The sequence below is a fragment of the Antennarius striatus genome, chromosome 12 (assembly GCF_040054535.1).
Source record: "Antennarius striatus isolate MH-2024 chromosome 12, ASM4005453v1, whole genome shotgun sequence".
NCBI classification, from domain to species: Eukaryota; Metazoa; Chordata; class Actinopteri; order Lophiiformes; family Antennariidae; genus Antennarius; species Antennarius striatus.
Genome location: NC_090787.1, coordinates 17,193,614 through 17,210,508, shown reverse-complemented (window position 1 = coordinate 17,210,508; position 16,895 = coordinate 17,193,614). Strand labels below are relative to the sequence as shown.

The following is a 16,895-nucleotide window of genomic DNA, read 5'->3' as shown; positions in this document are numbered from 1 at the left end:
TGGACTATAAGGTGCACCTTCAACGAATGGCCTATTTAAAACCTTTTTCATATATAAGGCGCACTAGATTACAGGTGCATCTGATTATAAGGCGCACCTTCAATGAATGACCTTTTAAAAAAACTGTTTTTGATATACAAGGCGCACTGGATTATAAGGCGCACTGTCGGTTTTTGAGAAAATTAAAGGCTTTTAGGTGCACCTTATAGTGCAGAAAATACTGTAATAATTCAGCCTTGATCTGTCCTTTCAAGATGAAAGCAAATCAGTTCCCGCCTCATCCCTCTGCCTAGGCTGCAAGAGATTCCCTGGTTCTGCACCTGAAGTCCGATCGCCTCCTTCCCATTCCGAAGGACATCTATGCAAAAATTTAACTGAAAAACACGAAGAGCTTATTTAAAATTCTGAAAACACAAGAATCAGCTGATCACAGGTTCTGAAGGGCGCTGGTGGTGAACGAGGGATCAGAGCTCCGTGAGACAGAAGAAGGTGGAATTCACAGTAAACACACAGGACAGCTGTTTTCACTCTCTTTATTACAAGCAGAATGACAATACAGTGCTTTGCCTTCATTTGCTACAGACAGGCTGGCAAAAAAGTCAACAGGTCAACTTTTAAAATTCTGTATCCAAAAAAAATCCAGTAAATTCTCAAAACCTGTTTAGTAATACAAACAGTGCTGCACTGATATAATATGAAGCGTGCTGTTCGGAGCACACGAGTCGACACGTTCAGCTCAGGAATGACAGGAAAGGGACCCGCTGTTGTGCTGATGGACTGGACTAAAAAAGCAGTTTGACATTCTGATCAGCAGAAGGCTGGTGCGATAAACCCATCAGAGAACGAGGCTGACACGTAAAGACAGTCCATTCATAGTTAAATTATTTGGTCACTTCTTACTCACCCACTTTAGTCTACTTAGAAAAATAACTAGTGAGGAGGAGTGAACTCTTATAAATCCCCATTGACAGATTTTCTTCAAGGGGAAAAAAACTGATCGGTTGTAGGACAAAGTGCAGCGTGTAGACTTATTGATAAATCTGTAATGAATCATATAATTTATATGTTACTTTTATTTTGGTTAGAAATTTGAACGTACAATCTAACAGAGTTAAAATAGAGTTTTTTTTATCTCTGGGATATAAAAGTAGCGAAAGAAAGAATGGACAAAAACAAAACAAAACATGGAGCTGCGCTGGACTCGGCTGACAACTGTGTGTGAAGAATTACTACAAAGAGTTACCCAACACCCTATTGAAGTAAAATAGACCTTATATTATATTATTATGGTAGGATCGGTGTGTGTGTGTGTGTGTGTGTGTGTGTGTGTGTTTGACGTGTCTGGAGACGTTATGGCAACAGCACAGTGAGGTGGGACACTGCATAACAAGCACCGAGGCTCTTTACTGATCTACTGAGGTCAGGACGTTGAAGCCCAAAGTCCTAGTGGGGGTGTGTGTGTGTGTGTGTGGGGGGGGGGGTTTCTGAGTGACAACTGAAATAGACAAATCCAGACCTCAGACCAAACTCATAAAAAATCTTTGAAAGAAATAGACACTAAAAACCTTTTAGTAAATATATACATGTTGGCAGATGGTAATGTCTATGAAAATAAACTGTATAAACATACAAAAATGCTTCAGAATCTGACATTCAAGACTTCCAGAGTCGGTCACTTGCTGTGCAACATGACAGATATGCTTTGGACAAAAGAGGATTTCAGACGCTTTAGAAATGTGTACAGAGGCTCGTCCACGGTTAAGCTACAATCGTCAGCCGGAGGACATGATGGACAAGTCAGTTCAACATTCTAGTGGTTTGATTGTGACATCGCCGATTCAAGTCTCCTTCCTGCTCACAGACTATATATATATACAGTATATATATATATATATATATATATATATATATATATATATATATATATACATACACACACACACACATATATATATATAAACACACATACCCCTTCTTGCTACAATAGATATAAAAGTTTAAGTTACATCCATACACCAAAAGTGACCGCAATCAATACTTTCACGACAAATGCAGAAATACTCGTGGTTTTAATGCAACACGGAGAAAAAAAACCCTGTAAGAACGTGACGACGTGACATCAACATTCTTACGTTTGCATAACACAAAAGCGTGGCAGCAGGACGCACAAGCGGGACGCGACAGTGAGGAACGGGTGAGCCATTTAGGACATCTATAGAGGCTCCATCGGCGTCGGGTCGCTGCGGTCGCCCCGGACGACGTGGAGCCGGATCTGGGCACAGTGTGCTCGTCGTGGTCAGGATGAAGGAAAGGGTGTTGTGGTGATGCGGTTTGGTGATGAGCGATTTCGGATGAAGGAGGAAGAGAATCGACACACGCATGCGGTTTCCGACGTGCTACGTGAGCGGGAACCGAGCGGACACAATCGTGAGGCTCAAAAGGATGAGCCAGGATGAGGTGTCATAAACACTCCGCAGACATGTTTTAACCACCCAGGAAATATAATCCACTGACTGTGGGTTTGTCTGATTTAAGGCAGGGTGGCTAGAATTCAGCGCATCGTTCAGACGTCCCCCCCCCCCTCCACGTCTCCCTCCTTCCAGCTGATGGGAGTGTGTGAGAGTGTAAGGCTTTTTGTAACACACTTGCGTCTTCAACACACGTCCTCCTTTGGCTCCTAGCCTGCTGCTGTGTGGTTTAGTGTAAGGCAGTCGTGTCACGTACAAAAACACACAATAACAGGCATATTCATGCATACAAAGTCGCGCAAAACATGCACACGCACGCACACATAAAGGGCTGAGCCTGACAGCTGCCCCTTACTTGGCTGGACCACAAACTATACTTTAAATGTATGGAGGAATAGTCGGTGATGCGAGACGGAAACAACCCAACTGTTTGTCGTGAAAGTGGAACGTGTGAAACCACGGTTCCGTCTTTTGAAATCCTTTTTTCAAGTAAGAGTTTGGTTGCCAACGTTCATGAGAATAAGACAGAAAAAAAAAAAAAAGATGTCACCAAAGTATGAGGGTGAGGCATCAGGGCAATAAATTCTAAAGGGTTAGCCCAGATAATGCACATGGTGAACTCAGCAAGGAGCCGCACGCGTGTGAACATGCTTCCATCTCGCTCTAGAAAATTCTTCAATCCTTGAGATGCAGCTCTTGGTTTGCACATTGTGGGACGCACCGTTAAGTTTCATCCACATGCAAGAGTTTCAAAGTGTGTGCTCATGTTCACACGGACGTCTCCGGTCCTGGAGCGTAGTAGGCGAACCCCGCCCCTGAGAGTCGGAGCATGTAGGGGCTGAGCGAGCACAAGTCTGCTGCCCTGCCTTCAGCCAAGTGGGCCAGCAGCTTGTGGGAAAGGGTTTCGGACCCACGCAGCGTCAGCATCTCCACGGCGCCGAGGTGGAGGTGAGAGGAGTCCGTGCTCGTGCCTTTGTAGGCTCGACGAGGTGACAGCGCGGTCAGCCTGACCCCGCCGCCCCGCGGGGGCGCTTCATCGTCCTACAGAAAGACAAAGGATGCGTCACCACAAGAAGATCTAAAACAGACAGAACACAGAGTTGGTCATCCATCGCAGCATGCAGATCAAACCCCAGAACTAGTGTTTGAGAAGAGGAGACAGGGTTACATCCAGAGGGTTTAATATTAGTTTACATGTTTAGCTTTAACAGGACGGATTATATGTCCAGAAACAAACGGGAGAATAAACTAATAAACAGATTTATGGACAGATTTATCAGATTAACGATGGAAAAACCCTCTGAACATTTAGATCATCTGTTAATAGCCCTCACATGTAGCATGCTTGTGAATTAAAAAGAAAATTCAGCTGCTGTCCCACATCTGACCAGCAGGTGGCATCAGTGTTCCAGAATACAGTATCTTACAATGTTTTGTCTGTGAAAACCACACCAGGTCTGTGTGTGTAAAGGACTTAAAGTAGAGACAGGACACATTTCATTCTCTTCCCACATGATTAGTGTCGCATGCGTTGGAAACCAGCGAAGCAGAAATTATGTTTGGGAAACACAAAAATCTCCTTCACACGCAGGAAAAGGAGAACAACAACAGCGCAGCAGGAAGCATCACAGCGGCACCTGATTCCCCACAGCCAGAGCCTCTGTATGCTGTTACCATGCTGACCCCAGCCCAACTTGGTGGGGGGTAGGGGGGGCAATCTAGGAACTGCTGGGCGGGCTGCTGGGGTTGTGTGACATCATGGAGTCATAGGTCTTAGCCGCTTTGCTTCCACTGCCTCCCTCACAGGTCCTACACGGGCGGAGCAGGTTCCTCTCATTGTTACCCCCTCCGCCGGCTGTTCCAGGAGCCACACAGGCCCCCGGGGCCCCTGTTTTCCTTACCTTCTGTGGAACATGTTAAAGGGTTAAAGGGGGTAATGAAATAGCCCCGTCTGCCTCATGTGTCCAGTGGTCGTCTCCTACAGCGGTCTAGCATTAAATATAATACGGATGATTTATGGGTTTATATCATCAGACGATTATTAAATGAACTGTTGTGATTATTTTACTGCAAAGAATGTCATAAAAAAGAGAAAATTGCCCATTTAAGTTTCCCATAGTCCTGAATTGATGTGTTCAAATGTCTTATTTTACTCATAACTGCTTAAAAAAGACTTCATGAAATCACTTATTGATCGATCAACTTTTCCCTCCAGCTCAAAAACATCATGACAAACGACAGACGAATGTTTTACATGAACGACATCTCCAAATCTGTTTTTGACAATCTTAAAAAACCATGGTCCTACAGGTCCTTAAATAATTAACAAGACAAGATGACGACGCGACAGACAAAAACCTGCGGTGTACATGCAACTTAAAATACACAACACATATTTAAAAAGCTGACTTCACAAATGTAGGGAAAGGAAAATGTAACTTTCCCCTGCAAGCCAAACATCATCATTCAGAGCATCCTGGGGGTTAGTTTCACATCAGGTGAGGTGCAGACAGTGACGGGTGGTTTAGACATGCTGCCATGCGTTGAAAGATAAGGGCTAAAAAGGGAGTCACCTCTTCCCGCTCGTCCCTCCTCACTCTGGACCAATCAGAAACTCATTCTGCTGGAGGACTGAGAAAGCATGAAGATGGTGGATGGTTCCACAGTAAGGCACGGACGAGTGGACTGCAGTTATCCCCAAAGAGAGAGGTGCACAGCGTGGAGGGGAGGGGAGGAGAGAGGGGAGCAAAAAGAGAAGGGAAGAGAAGAGAAGAGAAGAGAAGAGAAGAGAAGAGAAGAGAAGAGAAGAGAAGAGAAGAGAAGAGAAGAGAAGAGAAGAGAAGAGAAGAGAAGAGAAGAGAAGGTTGTCATGTAGGGGGTGGAAAGAAAAAAAGAGATGGGGGGGGGGTGGAGAAAGGACCATTGGAGGATTTGTGAATTTTTCCATTAGGTGCAGCGAGAAGGGAGAAAAGAGAAGAAAGCACAGCAGGAAGAAATCTGTCAGACCTTTCACTCATTCTTCTGTTCACACTGAGGCTGGCTTCACAGGAAGGTGAGGCTCAGCCGGAGGAAACAGAAAAGTCGTTCTACAGCTCACAGCTATTAGGGAACCTATGGTAGTCCAGGGTGATTGATGGAGTGGAACAGGCTGGAAGCCTCCACTCCAGTTCATTACAGTCAAATATTAAATGTCAGACGGGTTCAAAAAGAATTCTACTTGACATCAGGAAAATTTCAGGTCGTTGAATGAAACACACTTTTCTTAAAAAAAGGAGGAAGTATTAGAGTTGGGTTATTGGTTTTAGCAAAGCAATGGGTTCACACCATCACAGCCATTACATAAATTTAAAAAAAAATCTAAAACCTGCTAACAATCTAAGGAGGTTTTCACGCTCACACTGGGACGTGATGCTGCTGTCTTACCTGTGCGCGTTCAGTGGCGGTGGGACACATCGCCCTGCAGAGGACCTTCTTGATGACATCTGGCAGCAGGCTGACCGTAATGAGCAGGATGATGCTGAGCCAGGCCGGACCGCTGGACAGCATCTGCATGAACACGTAGTACATCCTCTGGTAGTTCAAGAAGGGCCTGAGCAGCGACAGGAAAGCAGATTTGATTCTTTTTTTGGTCAAAAAATGTCCAAAATCAAACACACCAAAGTTCAAAGGGCAAAAGCGGAAATTCTACCAAATGATGCCTCCCCAGAGAAGAGAGAAAATAACGTAGAAAAGCAGAGAACCCCAGATGACAAAGTGATTGATCCAGGTCCAGTGGTGTGTGTCCAAGGCAAGCTGAAACAAAGAGAACACACACACTGGTGTAAACACTCCACCGCTCGTTCAGTCGATGCTTCAGCCTCGGGGGTTCAGCGCCGTGCAAACTGAGCGACCAGTCGATTGCTTATGTAACAGCTGGTTAGGGTGAGCGACACAAGCTCATCCAGGCGTTTGGACAGAGGGGACGGTGTGTGTCCCTGCTCACATACCTTCAGTGTAACAGTGAACACCAGCACAGTGAAGACTAGAGTCCCAAAGGTCCAGTTTCCAAACATCTGAAAGGCAACAGAGAGACGACGCGGGTTAGCCGTGACATCGATCACACAACACGTTCACCCTGCATCCGTGGATTAGTGAACAGCCTCTGGATTATTATATTATTGAACAAGAGTTGCCGACAGACCACTGACAGGAAAATTCGAAGAAGCCTTTCCTTCCTCTAATTTTTGTAGGAATCAATACACTGGTTTATTCTACTGTTATTACTGCGATCTAACAGAATCCAAAAGATGACGCGCTTTCCTCCGGGTTAACAAGCCTCACAGGTAGTTCACGTGGGACAGATGGGAGAGATGACACAAGACAAATGTCATTATGAAGAAAATGAAAAACAGAAACTATTCTGGATCCACTTGAAAGTCAAACTTTTTCTTTCCTGCCACACATCCAACTTTTGTCCTTTTTGTGCTTTCCTGCTTTCAGAAACACAAACAACCCGGAGACATAACCCCAGGGGATCACACGACACGTTGGAGCCTCGATCTTATGAATGTTTACATGTTTAGCATCATGGGTTTTTTTTTTACATATGAATGTAAAGAGATTCATGAAAACACTGACACGATCAGCTCCATCCCAAATGTTCAGTTTTATTTAAGACCAATTGTTTTTGGTTTTTTTAAGAGAGACAACTATTGTTTTTTGTTTGCGTTTTTAAATTATATAGAAAATGATATTACATGCAAAAATGATAATGACAGGCTTAATTATATGGGCAAAAAAAGGGGAGCAGGGGGCTTCCTCTTAAGCTTTGGGGCCAATTAGAGGATGATTTGACTTCACCTCTTGACTTGCACATTTTCCCCACCTGCTGAAATGCTACAAAGGTTTAGACAGACATCAGGATGAACAGATGGAGGGAGAGCTGGGGGGGGCAGAAAATGAAAGAGGAAGGAGGGTGGAGGGGGGGAAGAAACACGGTAGCTTAAGTTATAACCACATCTGGTTATTAATCCTTCAGGGATGAGAAACACGGGCGAGAATTTCCATTTTTAATCCGTTTGTTGTTGTTGTTGTTGTCGTTGTTTGTCACCAGTACACGTGTCATAAACTGCGTTCAACCCCTGGATGCAGAGAAATAAAAAAACCCATCCAACTCCAAAGAGTTGAGACACACAAATGCAAACACAGACACACACACACACGTACAAATACATCAGACAAAAAAACAAAGTGATGTTGAATCTTAATCTATAGAACAGAATTCCAGCGGTACTCTATTTACTACCACAACAAAACACACAGGAGATGTGAGGGAGCGTCTACTGCTTCTATGTCAGTGAGGTTTGTTAGGCTCAGGTACTCAAGGCTACACAGATTAGCAGGATGATGGAGCAGCGAGAAACTACACATTCAGATGGAAGGTGCGGGGGATGACGTGGAGCGAGAAGAGGATGAAACTAGATGAAATGGTCGATCTGGGAACTCAAAGGGTACGACAGAGACTAAAAAAAAGCATGAGAGACAGAGAGAGCTGAGAGGGAGACAGGCTTACCATCTGTGTGTTGGTGGTCATAAGCTGAGGAAGAAGAAGAAGGAGGAGGAGGAGGAGGAGGAGGAGGAGGAGAAGGAGCAAAATAAAGAGAGGAAGCAGAGAGAGAAGGAGGGGAAAGAAAAGAGAAAAAGGAATCAGGACAAAGGGTAAAATGAATTTCAGGATGTTTCAACTTAAAAAACAGACCAAAGGCAGTCAAAAACAGTTGACGTGATTGGAAATTAACGATACAGAGAAAAGATGCCGTTGCGTTTGTCGATGTGAATGGAGATCCGATGTCGGGCTGACCTACAGGGCACCGAGGACAGAAGCCTTTACTGTTAAAGATCCATCATGAAAAGAAGACGTGAGCCCACATTCATCTAAAGAGAACTTAAACTGGTCTTGAATGAGAATCCGATGGAGATGGATGAATGTTTTGGGCGGAGAGCGTCAAAAAAACCTTGGAGTCCATCATCTTCAAACTCCTCAATCATAATTAAACTGTTCTATTTCTGCTGCTTCCACATAAGGACAGATATTTTTACTGCCTGCTGACACGTGGTCGGCTGAGGCTCACCTGGCCGTTGCTGGTGAAGGTGGTGTTGTCAAACAGAAAGTAGGCACCAAAGAAGAAGATAACCGCGTCAAACACACCCAGGCATGTCCAATAGAGAAACACAGGCCAGCGGAGGAGGGAGTTCTTCGCTATGTCTCTACAAAAAAGAACAAGTGAACAAAACTTAGAGTACAAGTGTCTGAATTTGTCTCAAAATACAAACATCGGAAGCTTTGACGTTTTCTTCGCCTTCACCTATACAAGGAGGGCTCCCTCTTGAGCGTCTCCATGCTGACATGCTGCTCAACCAGGCTGTAGAGGAGGATGGGGAGCGAAGTGAAGCTGATGTTGTATAATGTCAGATAGGCGGTGTCGTATAAGGGCTGCAGGAAGACGAAAAAGAGACCGACGACATCAGACATCTGGAAATTAAGAAGCACTTTCAAAAATATTTTAGTTTTAGACCTTCAAGTCAGTCAGAAAAGCGAATTATCTCCATGTAGACGTTATCTATCATGATTCATGGCAAAATCTACTTTCATTTAGAGTTGTGCTTCTGGTTATTTGATTATATTCCATTTTTTAGCTCTGCTTTTTTTTTTTCTTTTTTTTTGGTTTCAAACAACTCCTGAGGGGAAAAAGAAAACATATCTGTTCCCCCTGCTGCTCGATGTTCAACTCGGCTGCTGTGCAGGCACTATGAAGTTGGTTTATTAAAGTTTTCTGCTCCAGCTTGAAAGAAGATCGATGAGGGGTGGGGGGGGGTTTGTGAACTGTAAAATCAGAGCAGTGAGGTGAAGGAGGTGAAATACTGGCTGCCGCAGAGCCGGGAAATAAATCTCTGCTGCCTCTGTGAAGACACCCTTTCCCTTTACAGTCATTTGATCCATTGCTAACATGGAGATAGATAGATTAGTGCAGCTTTAAAAATAAACATAAAAAGCGTTAATTTACTATATGAAGCTAGTTTTCCTCATAACAGCATGCAGATTCGCAGTAATCCACATCCTACACTGTGTGCTTGCAGATATAGTAAGTTCTTACCTGCTGGGAGAACCCGCAGAAGAACTGATACAGGAACTGAGGAAAGATGAAGCATACATTCTGGAAAGATTTAAGAGGAGGAAAAAAAAAGTAAAAAGAAAAAGTGAAGGTTGGTGACAAGAGCATGTGAAGAGATTTGAAGAATCTAAAAATGCTACTATCTACACATTTCTGTTTATGCAGAGATTGTGTGCTATAAGCTGGCTGAGTGGGCAGCAGAGAGCCGGCCTGCCAAAAAGGAAATAAATGAATCGGTTGGCTGCTTGACGGCTCGCTGAAGAAGAAGCCGCCCACACTGATCATCCTAGTCATGAATCCGGGGACAGAATGTTGCACCAAGGGATTCATGAATCCAGTAATCTGTCAGAGTAGCTTCAAAAATCTGCTTCTTTGTAAACCGAATGTCTCACTGGGTATTACGGTAAAGAGATTAAAGTGTGTGAGCTGGTGCGGCGCACGAGGCATCCATCGTGTGTGTGTGTGTACCTTATAGAAGAAGTACTGAACAAGTTCTGCTATACGGATGTAGTAGTAGTGGCCGTGAACTAGAAGAATCTTCTTCAGGTGTTTGAACTTCGGGATGGCGTAGTCGCTGTTCCTGGCTGCATGTCGGCCTTCTTTACCCATAATGCCTGCAGGGGGGGAAAAAAACAAGTTGGTTGCATATAATGAAGAATAAAGCTCAACCTCCTGGCTCATCACTATGCGCAAAAAGAAATCATTGTTTTACTGGGTGGACTGAGCTAGTATTTCAAAGGTAAGTTTAATATTTTATTTAATAGGCTACTGTTTGATTCAGTTTTAAAAACACTGTAATCATATTTGCTGTTGTATTGATTCTTGATAATAACAAGTTAGTGACAAAATGTTAAACGTTTTCTATCAAGAACCGCTGAGAAAATCTGAAGTTCTTGATTGCGAAGTAAAGATGTAGTAAAGATGGAGTGTGTTCACGTCACTTCTGTCTGTCTTTTCATGCTTTATCATTGTTTATGTAACTTATATGTGATTACTTACGAACAGGTTAAGTATGCATGTATATTGGTTGATAAAAATTAGCTTGTTTTCATAATTTAGGAGATTTGGGGCTGCTTTTACAAATCTGGAATGGATTAAAACGATTTTAGTTACTTTAAATGGGAAAAATTCGTTTGACTTGTGAGTTGTGTGACTTACGAGCTCAGTCACGGAACGGATTAATCTCCTATCTCAAGGTATGACTGTATTTGCATATGTATAAAAATGAACTCACCGATGCCCACATGTGCTTCCAGGATCATGCTGACATCGTTGGCTCCGTCGCCGATAGCGAGGGTTATGGGGTGTTCCTTGGAAGCCTTAATAAGCTTCACAATCTGCAGAAAGCCAAAAACCTTCAGTCTCCACCAGTCTGACATTCAGGAGTGTGTCTGTGTGAGTGTGTGAGGCCGTGTCACCTGGGCTTTCTGCAGCGGCGCCATGCGGCAGCAGAGCACGGCGCTGCAGTTCCGACAGATCTCCAGGAAGATGTCTCTGTAGTTTCCGCTTCCTGCGCCCTCCTGGTTGGGCTTTAGTATGGCGGACAGAGTCGCCCCGTCGATGATCAGCCCAAAGTCGAGGCAGTCCACTGATAATCTGGAACAAAACGACCCATAATCCATGAAACGATCCAGCTTTCCATCCAATCAATTATAAATCAATCAGGAGCTGATTGAATCAAATGACGCTGAGTGCCAAAAATATTCAGCGATAGTGTGTGTAAACACACTGATCAGGTGACCGACTGGTAAGTTGAATGATGTGTTGATTCCAGCATCTCAAAACTGATTACTGGCAAGATTAAAAAGTTAAAAAGAAAATCATCTTGGATTATGAGTTCATATTGAATAACATTAAAAATTTTTTTTAAAAAAAGCCCCCCTCAAACAACAGCAGATCAAACAATAAAGAAACATACAAAACAATCCTTTTGCCCCAGTATATTTCAGATAGACACATGCGTGTTCCAGTACCCAGAAATAGAGCGGTGTCTGAGGACGGTCCTGTTCAGCTCAAACAGGACGTCGTGCAGACTCTGCTCCTCGGTGCGCTTCTTGGTCAGCTCCAGGATCTGGGTGCTGCGACGGAAAAGCTTGCTGGCGTAACAGGTGGCGGCCGCCGTCTCCATCTTGTCCCCCGTGAGGACCCAAACTTTCATCCCTGCCTTGTGCAGAGACTCGATGGTGTCTGCCGCCTTCTCCTGGAGCCTGTGCATCCATAAAGTCAATACCCGTTTCAGCCCCCAGTAACAACAGCCGTCACAAGACCCCCCCCCCCCCTCCATCCCTCTGTCCTTGACAATCAGGGAGTCGAGCTGTCAGACAGCTAACGGATCTGTTAAGGAAAACTACCTCTGCAGGCTAATAATGGAATAAAACTGGAGAACACACACCCTTCATATTTGAAATGAGCAGAAAACAAAAGAGGAATTGACCTATCAGAGCTCCACGTTACGAATAATTAAAATAGGACCTCTTGACTTCAACCCCCTCATATTTGCATCTTTTCCCTTGTTCTCCCGTCTCCGCGGGGACCAACCTGTCCTCCACCGCCGTAGCTCCCAGGAGAACAAAGTCCCTCTCGATGATGTCATAGGCCAGAGCCAGCCTCTGTTCCCTGTCCTGCAGGGCCAGCTTGGCTTCAGTCAGGTGATGACACGCTTCCTCGTATTCAGCCTGAGTCAGCCTTTTGTAAGCGACGCACAGAGTCCTCAGCCCCTCCTGCGCCGCCGGTCAGGAAAACAGAAAAGCAGTGGAGTCGCATATACCATCGGGGAATTCTAATCTACGATCCGACGTTTGCTGACTAACACTTGACACGCATTTTTACAGTTAAAGCACAAGAAAACAGTTTTTTAACACATTAAAAATGTATTTGCAGTCACGTTTTTGGCCACCTGACAATTTTTTTTAGTTTCTAGAGTTCCTTAGGGAGCATTCTCCTCAGCTGCTGAATGCTTCACTCTGCCCACCAGCGATCACTAACTCCGTGTCTGACACCTGGTGCCGAGCCAAAACAGAACCATTACGGCCTGTAAAACCAAAGCCATTAGCAGAGGAAGAGCTGGGCGCAGCAGAGCTGGGCAATAAATAGCAGGTAAAACAATCAACTCTTCCCACATAATATACTGACTTTTATATTGAGCTGCTGTAAAGAGATAATTCATATTTAACACCTGAACCTTTTATGGACTCAAGAGTTTTGCTGGATCTAATCTCAGGTCACTGACGCTGTTCCTTTACCACAAAATCCTTCCACATCATGTAGAAACACCAGTCACGCTTCACACTTACAACAGCGTTCTGTTCCACTCGAGCTTTCACCTGCTCCACCTTCCCAGACACCACCCGGGGAAAGATGGAGGAGTCGGCACCTTTACAAAACAGCAGGTAGTCACCTGAGATCCAAAACACACGCAGAGAAATAAAACGAGTTAACTTCTGTTAAGTTAATCTCTTGAACTAAAAGGTCTCAACCACAGCTCCGTTTTTGATGTGTTCCACTGCTGTGTGCGTCTCACCAGAGCTCGACTTGACGATGACGCTCATCCTCCTCCTGACGGAGTCGAAGTTCAGAACGTGGAGCAGCTCGAACCTGTCAGAGAGACAAGACTCGGTTCCTTTTCTTAACTTGATCATTTCTGTCTCTGGTTTTAATTCTTCTTTGTGGTTTTACAAATGAATTAAATCGTCTGACTTCAGACGAGACTGGCGCTCCTGAAAGTACTCGTCCTACTGATGATTCATCCGAACAAAAGATTCAGGTGAACTACAAATGGTAAGACAGAGTGAACAGAATACTGTTGAACAGTCTTAAAATAGCTCTCTATTGACGGACCACAGCAGAGGCTTGTGGAGAGAGAAGGTCATTCATTAATCCATTCCACACAGATCAAAGTATGAAACCATCTCCTCCATGATTACGTGAAATCCATCTTTCATTCTCACAGAGGAGACGCATCTGTGAGAGAACGACGGTTTCCCTCCCGACCGACCACAGCTCCGTCCACTGAGCCCCTCCTGGTTAACCTCTGGTTTTGTAATCAGAGTAAAACCTTAACGGACCAACCTTTCAATCTCATCGTCTTTGTTGAGGATCTCCATGTGGTTGTCTCTGAGTCTCAGGTAGGTGTAACCAAGCCTGGAAGTTAGAGTGTTCAGATCAACACATCAAAAACGCTTCTCTATCGCTTTAAAAGGGTATTCTCGCAAACCGTGTGTGTTTAAGTGACTTTTCACCTTTTCATTCCCTCGACCAGCGCGATCTCATCCGGTGAAGAGGAGATGTAGAAGGAGGTGGGCCGGCCCTGGTGGATGCCCCTCTTGATGCCGTCCACCGTCTCCTCCTCCTTCACCTGCACCGTGTGGCACAGACACAGCGCCCGGAAAAACAGGTCCTCGTGTTCCTGCAGGCAAAAACCCGAAAATTAAAATGAACGCTCAGAACCTGCTTTGCTTTTCGTTCTGATGTTTTCTTTTATTTGATATTTGGTTCAAGTCATTGCTGTAAACTATATTTTCCTGAATAAAATAGCAACAGAACAGACAGAATATCAATGAAATCAATTTTTTTTTCTTATGTTTTATTTCTCTCTCTCTGCCGCTCTTGCTGACGATGCAATTCCACCTATACTAAAATGAGACAAATCGCCGTCGCCATTGTTAGAAATGCAAGTCATCAGTTTTTTCTTTGAACTGTGGGACACGGCAAACAATTATGACTCATAAAGAACACGACAAGGTCTCTACAACTGTCCTGTGGCTTAGTCACGCTCTAAGTTAAAACATGTTAAAGCATTCTTCACCCTCACCTCTATTCTTTAGCAGAGTCTATTAGGGTTGATTAAGGAATCGGTTTGCTTTGTCAAACACACACACACACACACTTACTCTCCTGAATCCTCCGGGTGAAGAATCAATCATGTCTATGCTGGAGGCGGCGCTCAGGATTTGTCCGTTGCAGATGGCGTGTGGGATGTAAACGTTCCCGTCGACACAGCACTCGATAAACTCCATGTTGTTCTCGGTCAGAGTGCCCGTCTTATCGGTAAACACGTACTCCACCTGGGAGATAAAGGGGTGGGATAAACGCGTGTGTGTGTGTGCACATTGTCTGAAAGACACCGCTCCGAGCTCATGTGTGTGTGTGTGTGTGTGTACCTGTCCCAGCTCTTCATTCAGGTCCGAGGTGTTCACCTGAGCTCCCTCCCCGAGTTCTTCATCAAACATTTCCTCATCCCAAGTGATGAAATAGGAGCCCAGAAATTTCTGCATCTCCACGGTGACGTACATGGACACTGGGATGATGTAGTTAAACAAGACCATGAAGGCCAGGAAGTCTGTGAAGGCCCGGATCACCTGAGGGATGGTCAGAGGTGAGGGTTTAGAGAAAAGGAGTGTGAGACAGAGTGTTTTTAAGTACACACACACACACACACACACACGCACACACACACCACGTGGCGCTGGCGCTCGTTCTCGGTCCTGTGGTTGTACCAGGGCTCGTCCCGGTCAGGAGACCACTGCCAGGCGTACTTCAGAACGGTGTTGATGACAGCTTTACTGATCAGGATGCACAGATAAACCACCAGAAAGGCGTTCATTGACCTGTGGAGGGCAAAGATCAGGAAGAGGAAACAGGAAATGAACAAACCCATAAAAAAAAAACGTGATCTAAACAAAGCGATGGAAGTATTTCTTCATACTTTTCCACAGCTGAGCGCTTCTGAGATTTAGACTGGTAGTTAAGCGCCATCTTGGTCTCCATCCCAGTGTAAACTGCAACAGCTGCGTGGAGGAAGAACACAGTAAACAAATCTGAATCAACAATATTTAATAGATAATTAACATGTCAGTCGACATGTTTCTACCGTAGATATGACCGGTGTTCTTCAGAGTGGCTCCTCTGAGCAGCAGGTTCTCAGCTCCAAGCGGTCTGCAGGAAAAAAAAAGAACAGAATGCTTTGAATGTCTTTGTTTTTAGAACACACAGAAAAAAATATGATAAAGTACTTTTATTTTAAAAAAAATTTCACTCTACATTACAAGGATGCTCACCTCGCTACAGGCTCCTCATTGTCCTTGTAAATATTGATGCGTCCAACAAATCTGTGAAAAATAAAGAAAAGTCACAGTAAACTACAATCAAGGGAAGTGACAAAAGAGGATCTGCTTTCTCCCAGGACGGAGCGTTTCAATGATGGGGCGTCTCGCTCACTTGTAGAGGTCAGGCTGCGGTTGTTCACATTCAATAGTGGCGTGCAGCGAATCCACCTCCTGCTCCGTACGAAAGGCCATGGTGTCTGGTACGGCGTAATAGGTCTGAGGCGGAGAGGTGGAGAAAAGAGGAGCAGACAACAGAAGAAAATGTCATCCAGTCACTAATGAGAGCGGGGTTCATCCGACGCCTCCGATCAGCTTCCAGCGTATTTTCTAATTGAGTGACGACGCCAGGGGGTGACCTGCTCCGCAGGTCAGCGGAAGAGAGCATGCTGGGATAGCGAGCACATCAGGTGATGCCCCGTAGGCATGAGGATGAAGCGTTTTACACTACGCTGTCAGACGTACAGTACAGACAGACATGCAGGCGTGTGTGTATGTGTGTGTGTGTGTGTGTGTGTGTGTGTGTGGCTCAGCCATGCATTTGCTCATGTGAGTGATATCAGAACGGGAAGCGAGATGTGTGTCCGTGAGTCCCTTACAAAAACACACGTGTGTTTATTCTCTCTATTCTGGTTCATTTGTATATTATTCTTTTTTTTTTTTTGAATGAATGTCAGAGATTATTAATGAATGAATGAATGCATCACATTTCAATTATGAAAAGAATCAAAAGCTGCAGCTATAAATAGATAAAGCCTTCGATTAATTATCTGGAGGGATCAGTTAGTTAATTCAGTGATGGTCTTTGTTTGGAACGACAGTGAAGGAGATAACATTAAAAGGCAATTTAAAAACTATAATAAGCTAAAAAAAAAAAAACTTCCATGTTATCCATGTTATTTCCAAATTAACACTCATAGTGTAAAGGAGATTCTAATCATTTTTCTGTTTTATATGAAGTATGAAGTCCAGTCGATTCATGCACGCGTCATCCCGGCACCTTGTGACTGGACTCCCCATCCAGGCTGGCGGTGGTGACGTAGCAGGTCCCATCCTGGCGACTGGAGGACAAAAAAATGAGGTCACACGGGAAAGTCTCGTCCTCCTTCACCACGACGATATCGCCAACCTGTAAAACACAAGACAATCACGCATCCCATAACGGCTCTCTCACA

General features: G+C 44.5%; 1 protein-coding gene across 10 annotated transcripts in view; it reads right to left on the bottom strand.

Annotated features, from left to right (window-relative positions):
* Window positions 1-523: 523 nt before the first annotated feature.
* Window positions 524-16,895, bottom strand: part of LOC137604802 (phospholipid-transporting ATPase IH-like) — a 29,603-nt gene continuing 13,231 nt past the window's right edge. Inside the window, exons 6-31 of one of the 10 annotated variants that reach the window (XM_068328882.1) lie at window positions 16,721-16,849; window positions 15,836-15,939; window positions 15,676-15,726; window positions 15,489-15,553; window positions 15,324-15,405; window positions 15,075-15,225; window positions 14,779-14,976; window positions 14,509-14,682; window positions 13,858-14,024; window positions 13,688-13,759; window positions 13,140-13,213; window positions 12,913-13,016; window positions 12,158-12,339; window positions 11,593-11,826; window positions 11,038-11,215; window positions 10,854-10,956; window positions 10,088-10,233; window positions 9,602-9,661; window positions 8,813-8,940; window positions 8,579-8,714; window positions 8,020-8,043; window positions 6,455-6,520; window positions 6,157-6,260; window positions 5,892-6,057; window positions 4,143-4,372; window positions 3,370-3,509 (exon numbers count right to left, since the gene is read on the bottom strand). In XM_068328882.1, the coding sequence (XP_068184983.1) occupies window positions 4,187-4,372; window positions 5,892-6,057; window positions 6,157-6,260; window positions 6,455-6,520; window positions 8,020-8,043; window positions 8,579-8,714; window positions 8,813-8,940; window positions 9,602-9,661; window positions 10,088-10,233; window positions 10,854-10,956; window positions 11,038-11,215; window positions 11,593-11,826; window positions 12,158-12,339; window positions 12,913-13,016; window positions 13,140-13,213; window positions 13,688-13,759; window positions 13,858-14,024; window positions 14,509-14,682; window positions 14,779-14,976; window positions 15,075-15,225; window positions 15,324-15,405; window positions 15,489-15,553; window positions 15,676-15,726; window positions 15,836-15,939; window positions 16,721-16,849 (3,084 nt within the window). In that variant the 3' untranslated portion in view covers window positions 3,370-3,509; window positions 4,143-4,186. Of the gene's footprint in view, window positions 4,373-5,041; window positions 5,154-5,891; window positions 6,058-6,156; window positions 6,261-6,454; window positions 6,521-8,019; window positions 8,044-8,578; window positions 8,715-8,812; window positions 8,941-9,601; window positions 9,662-10,087; window positions 10,234-10,853; window positions 10,957-11,037; window positions 11,216-11,592; window positions 11,827-12,157; window positions 12,340-12,912; window positions 13,017-13,139; window positions 13,214-13,687; window positions 13,760-13,857; window positions 14,025-14,508; window positions 14,683-14,778; window positions 14,977-15,074; window positions 15,226-15,323; window positions 15,406-15,488; window positions 15,554-15,675; window positions 15,727-15,835; window positions 15,940-16,720; window positions 16,850-16,895 lie in introns of all 10 variants that reach the window. The other 9 variants (XM_068328886.1, XR_011037668.1, XM_068328885.1 and 6 more) reach the window with 9 other exon arrangements.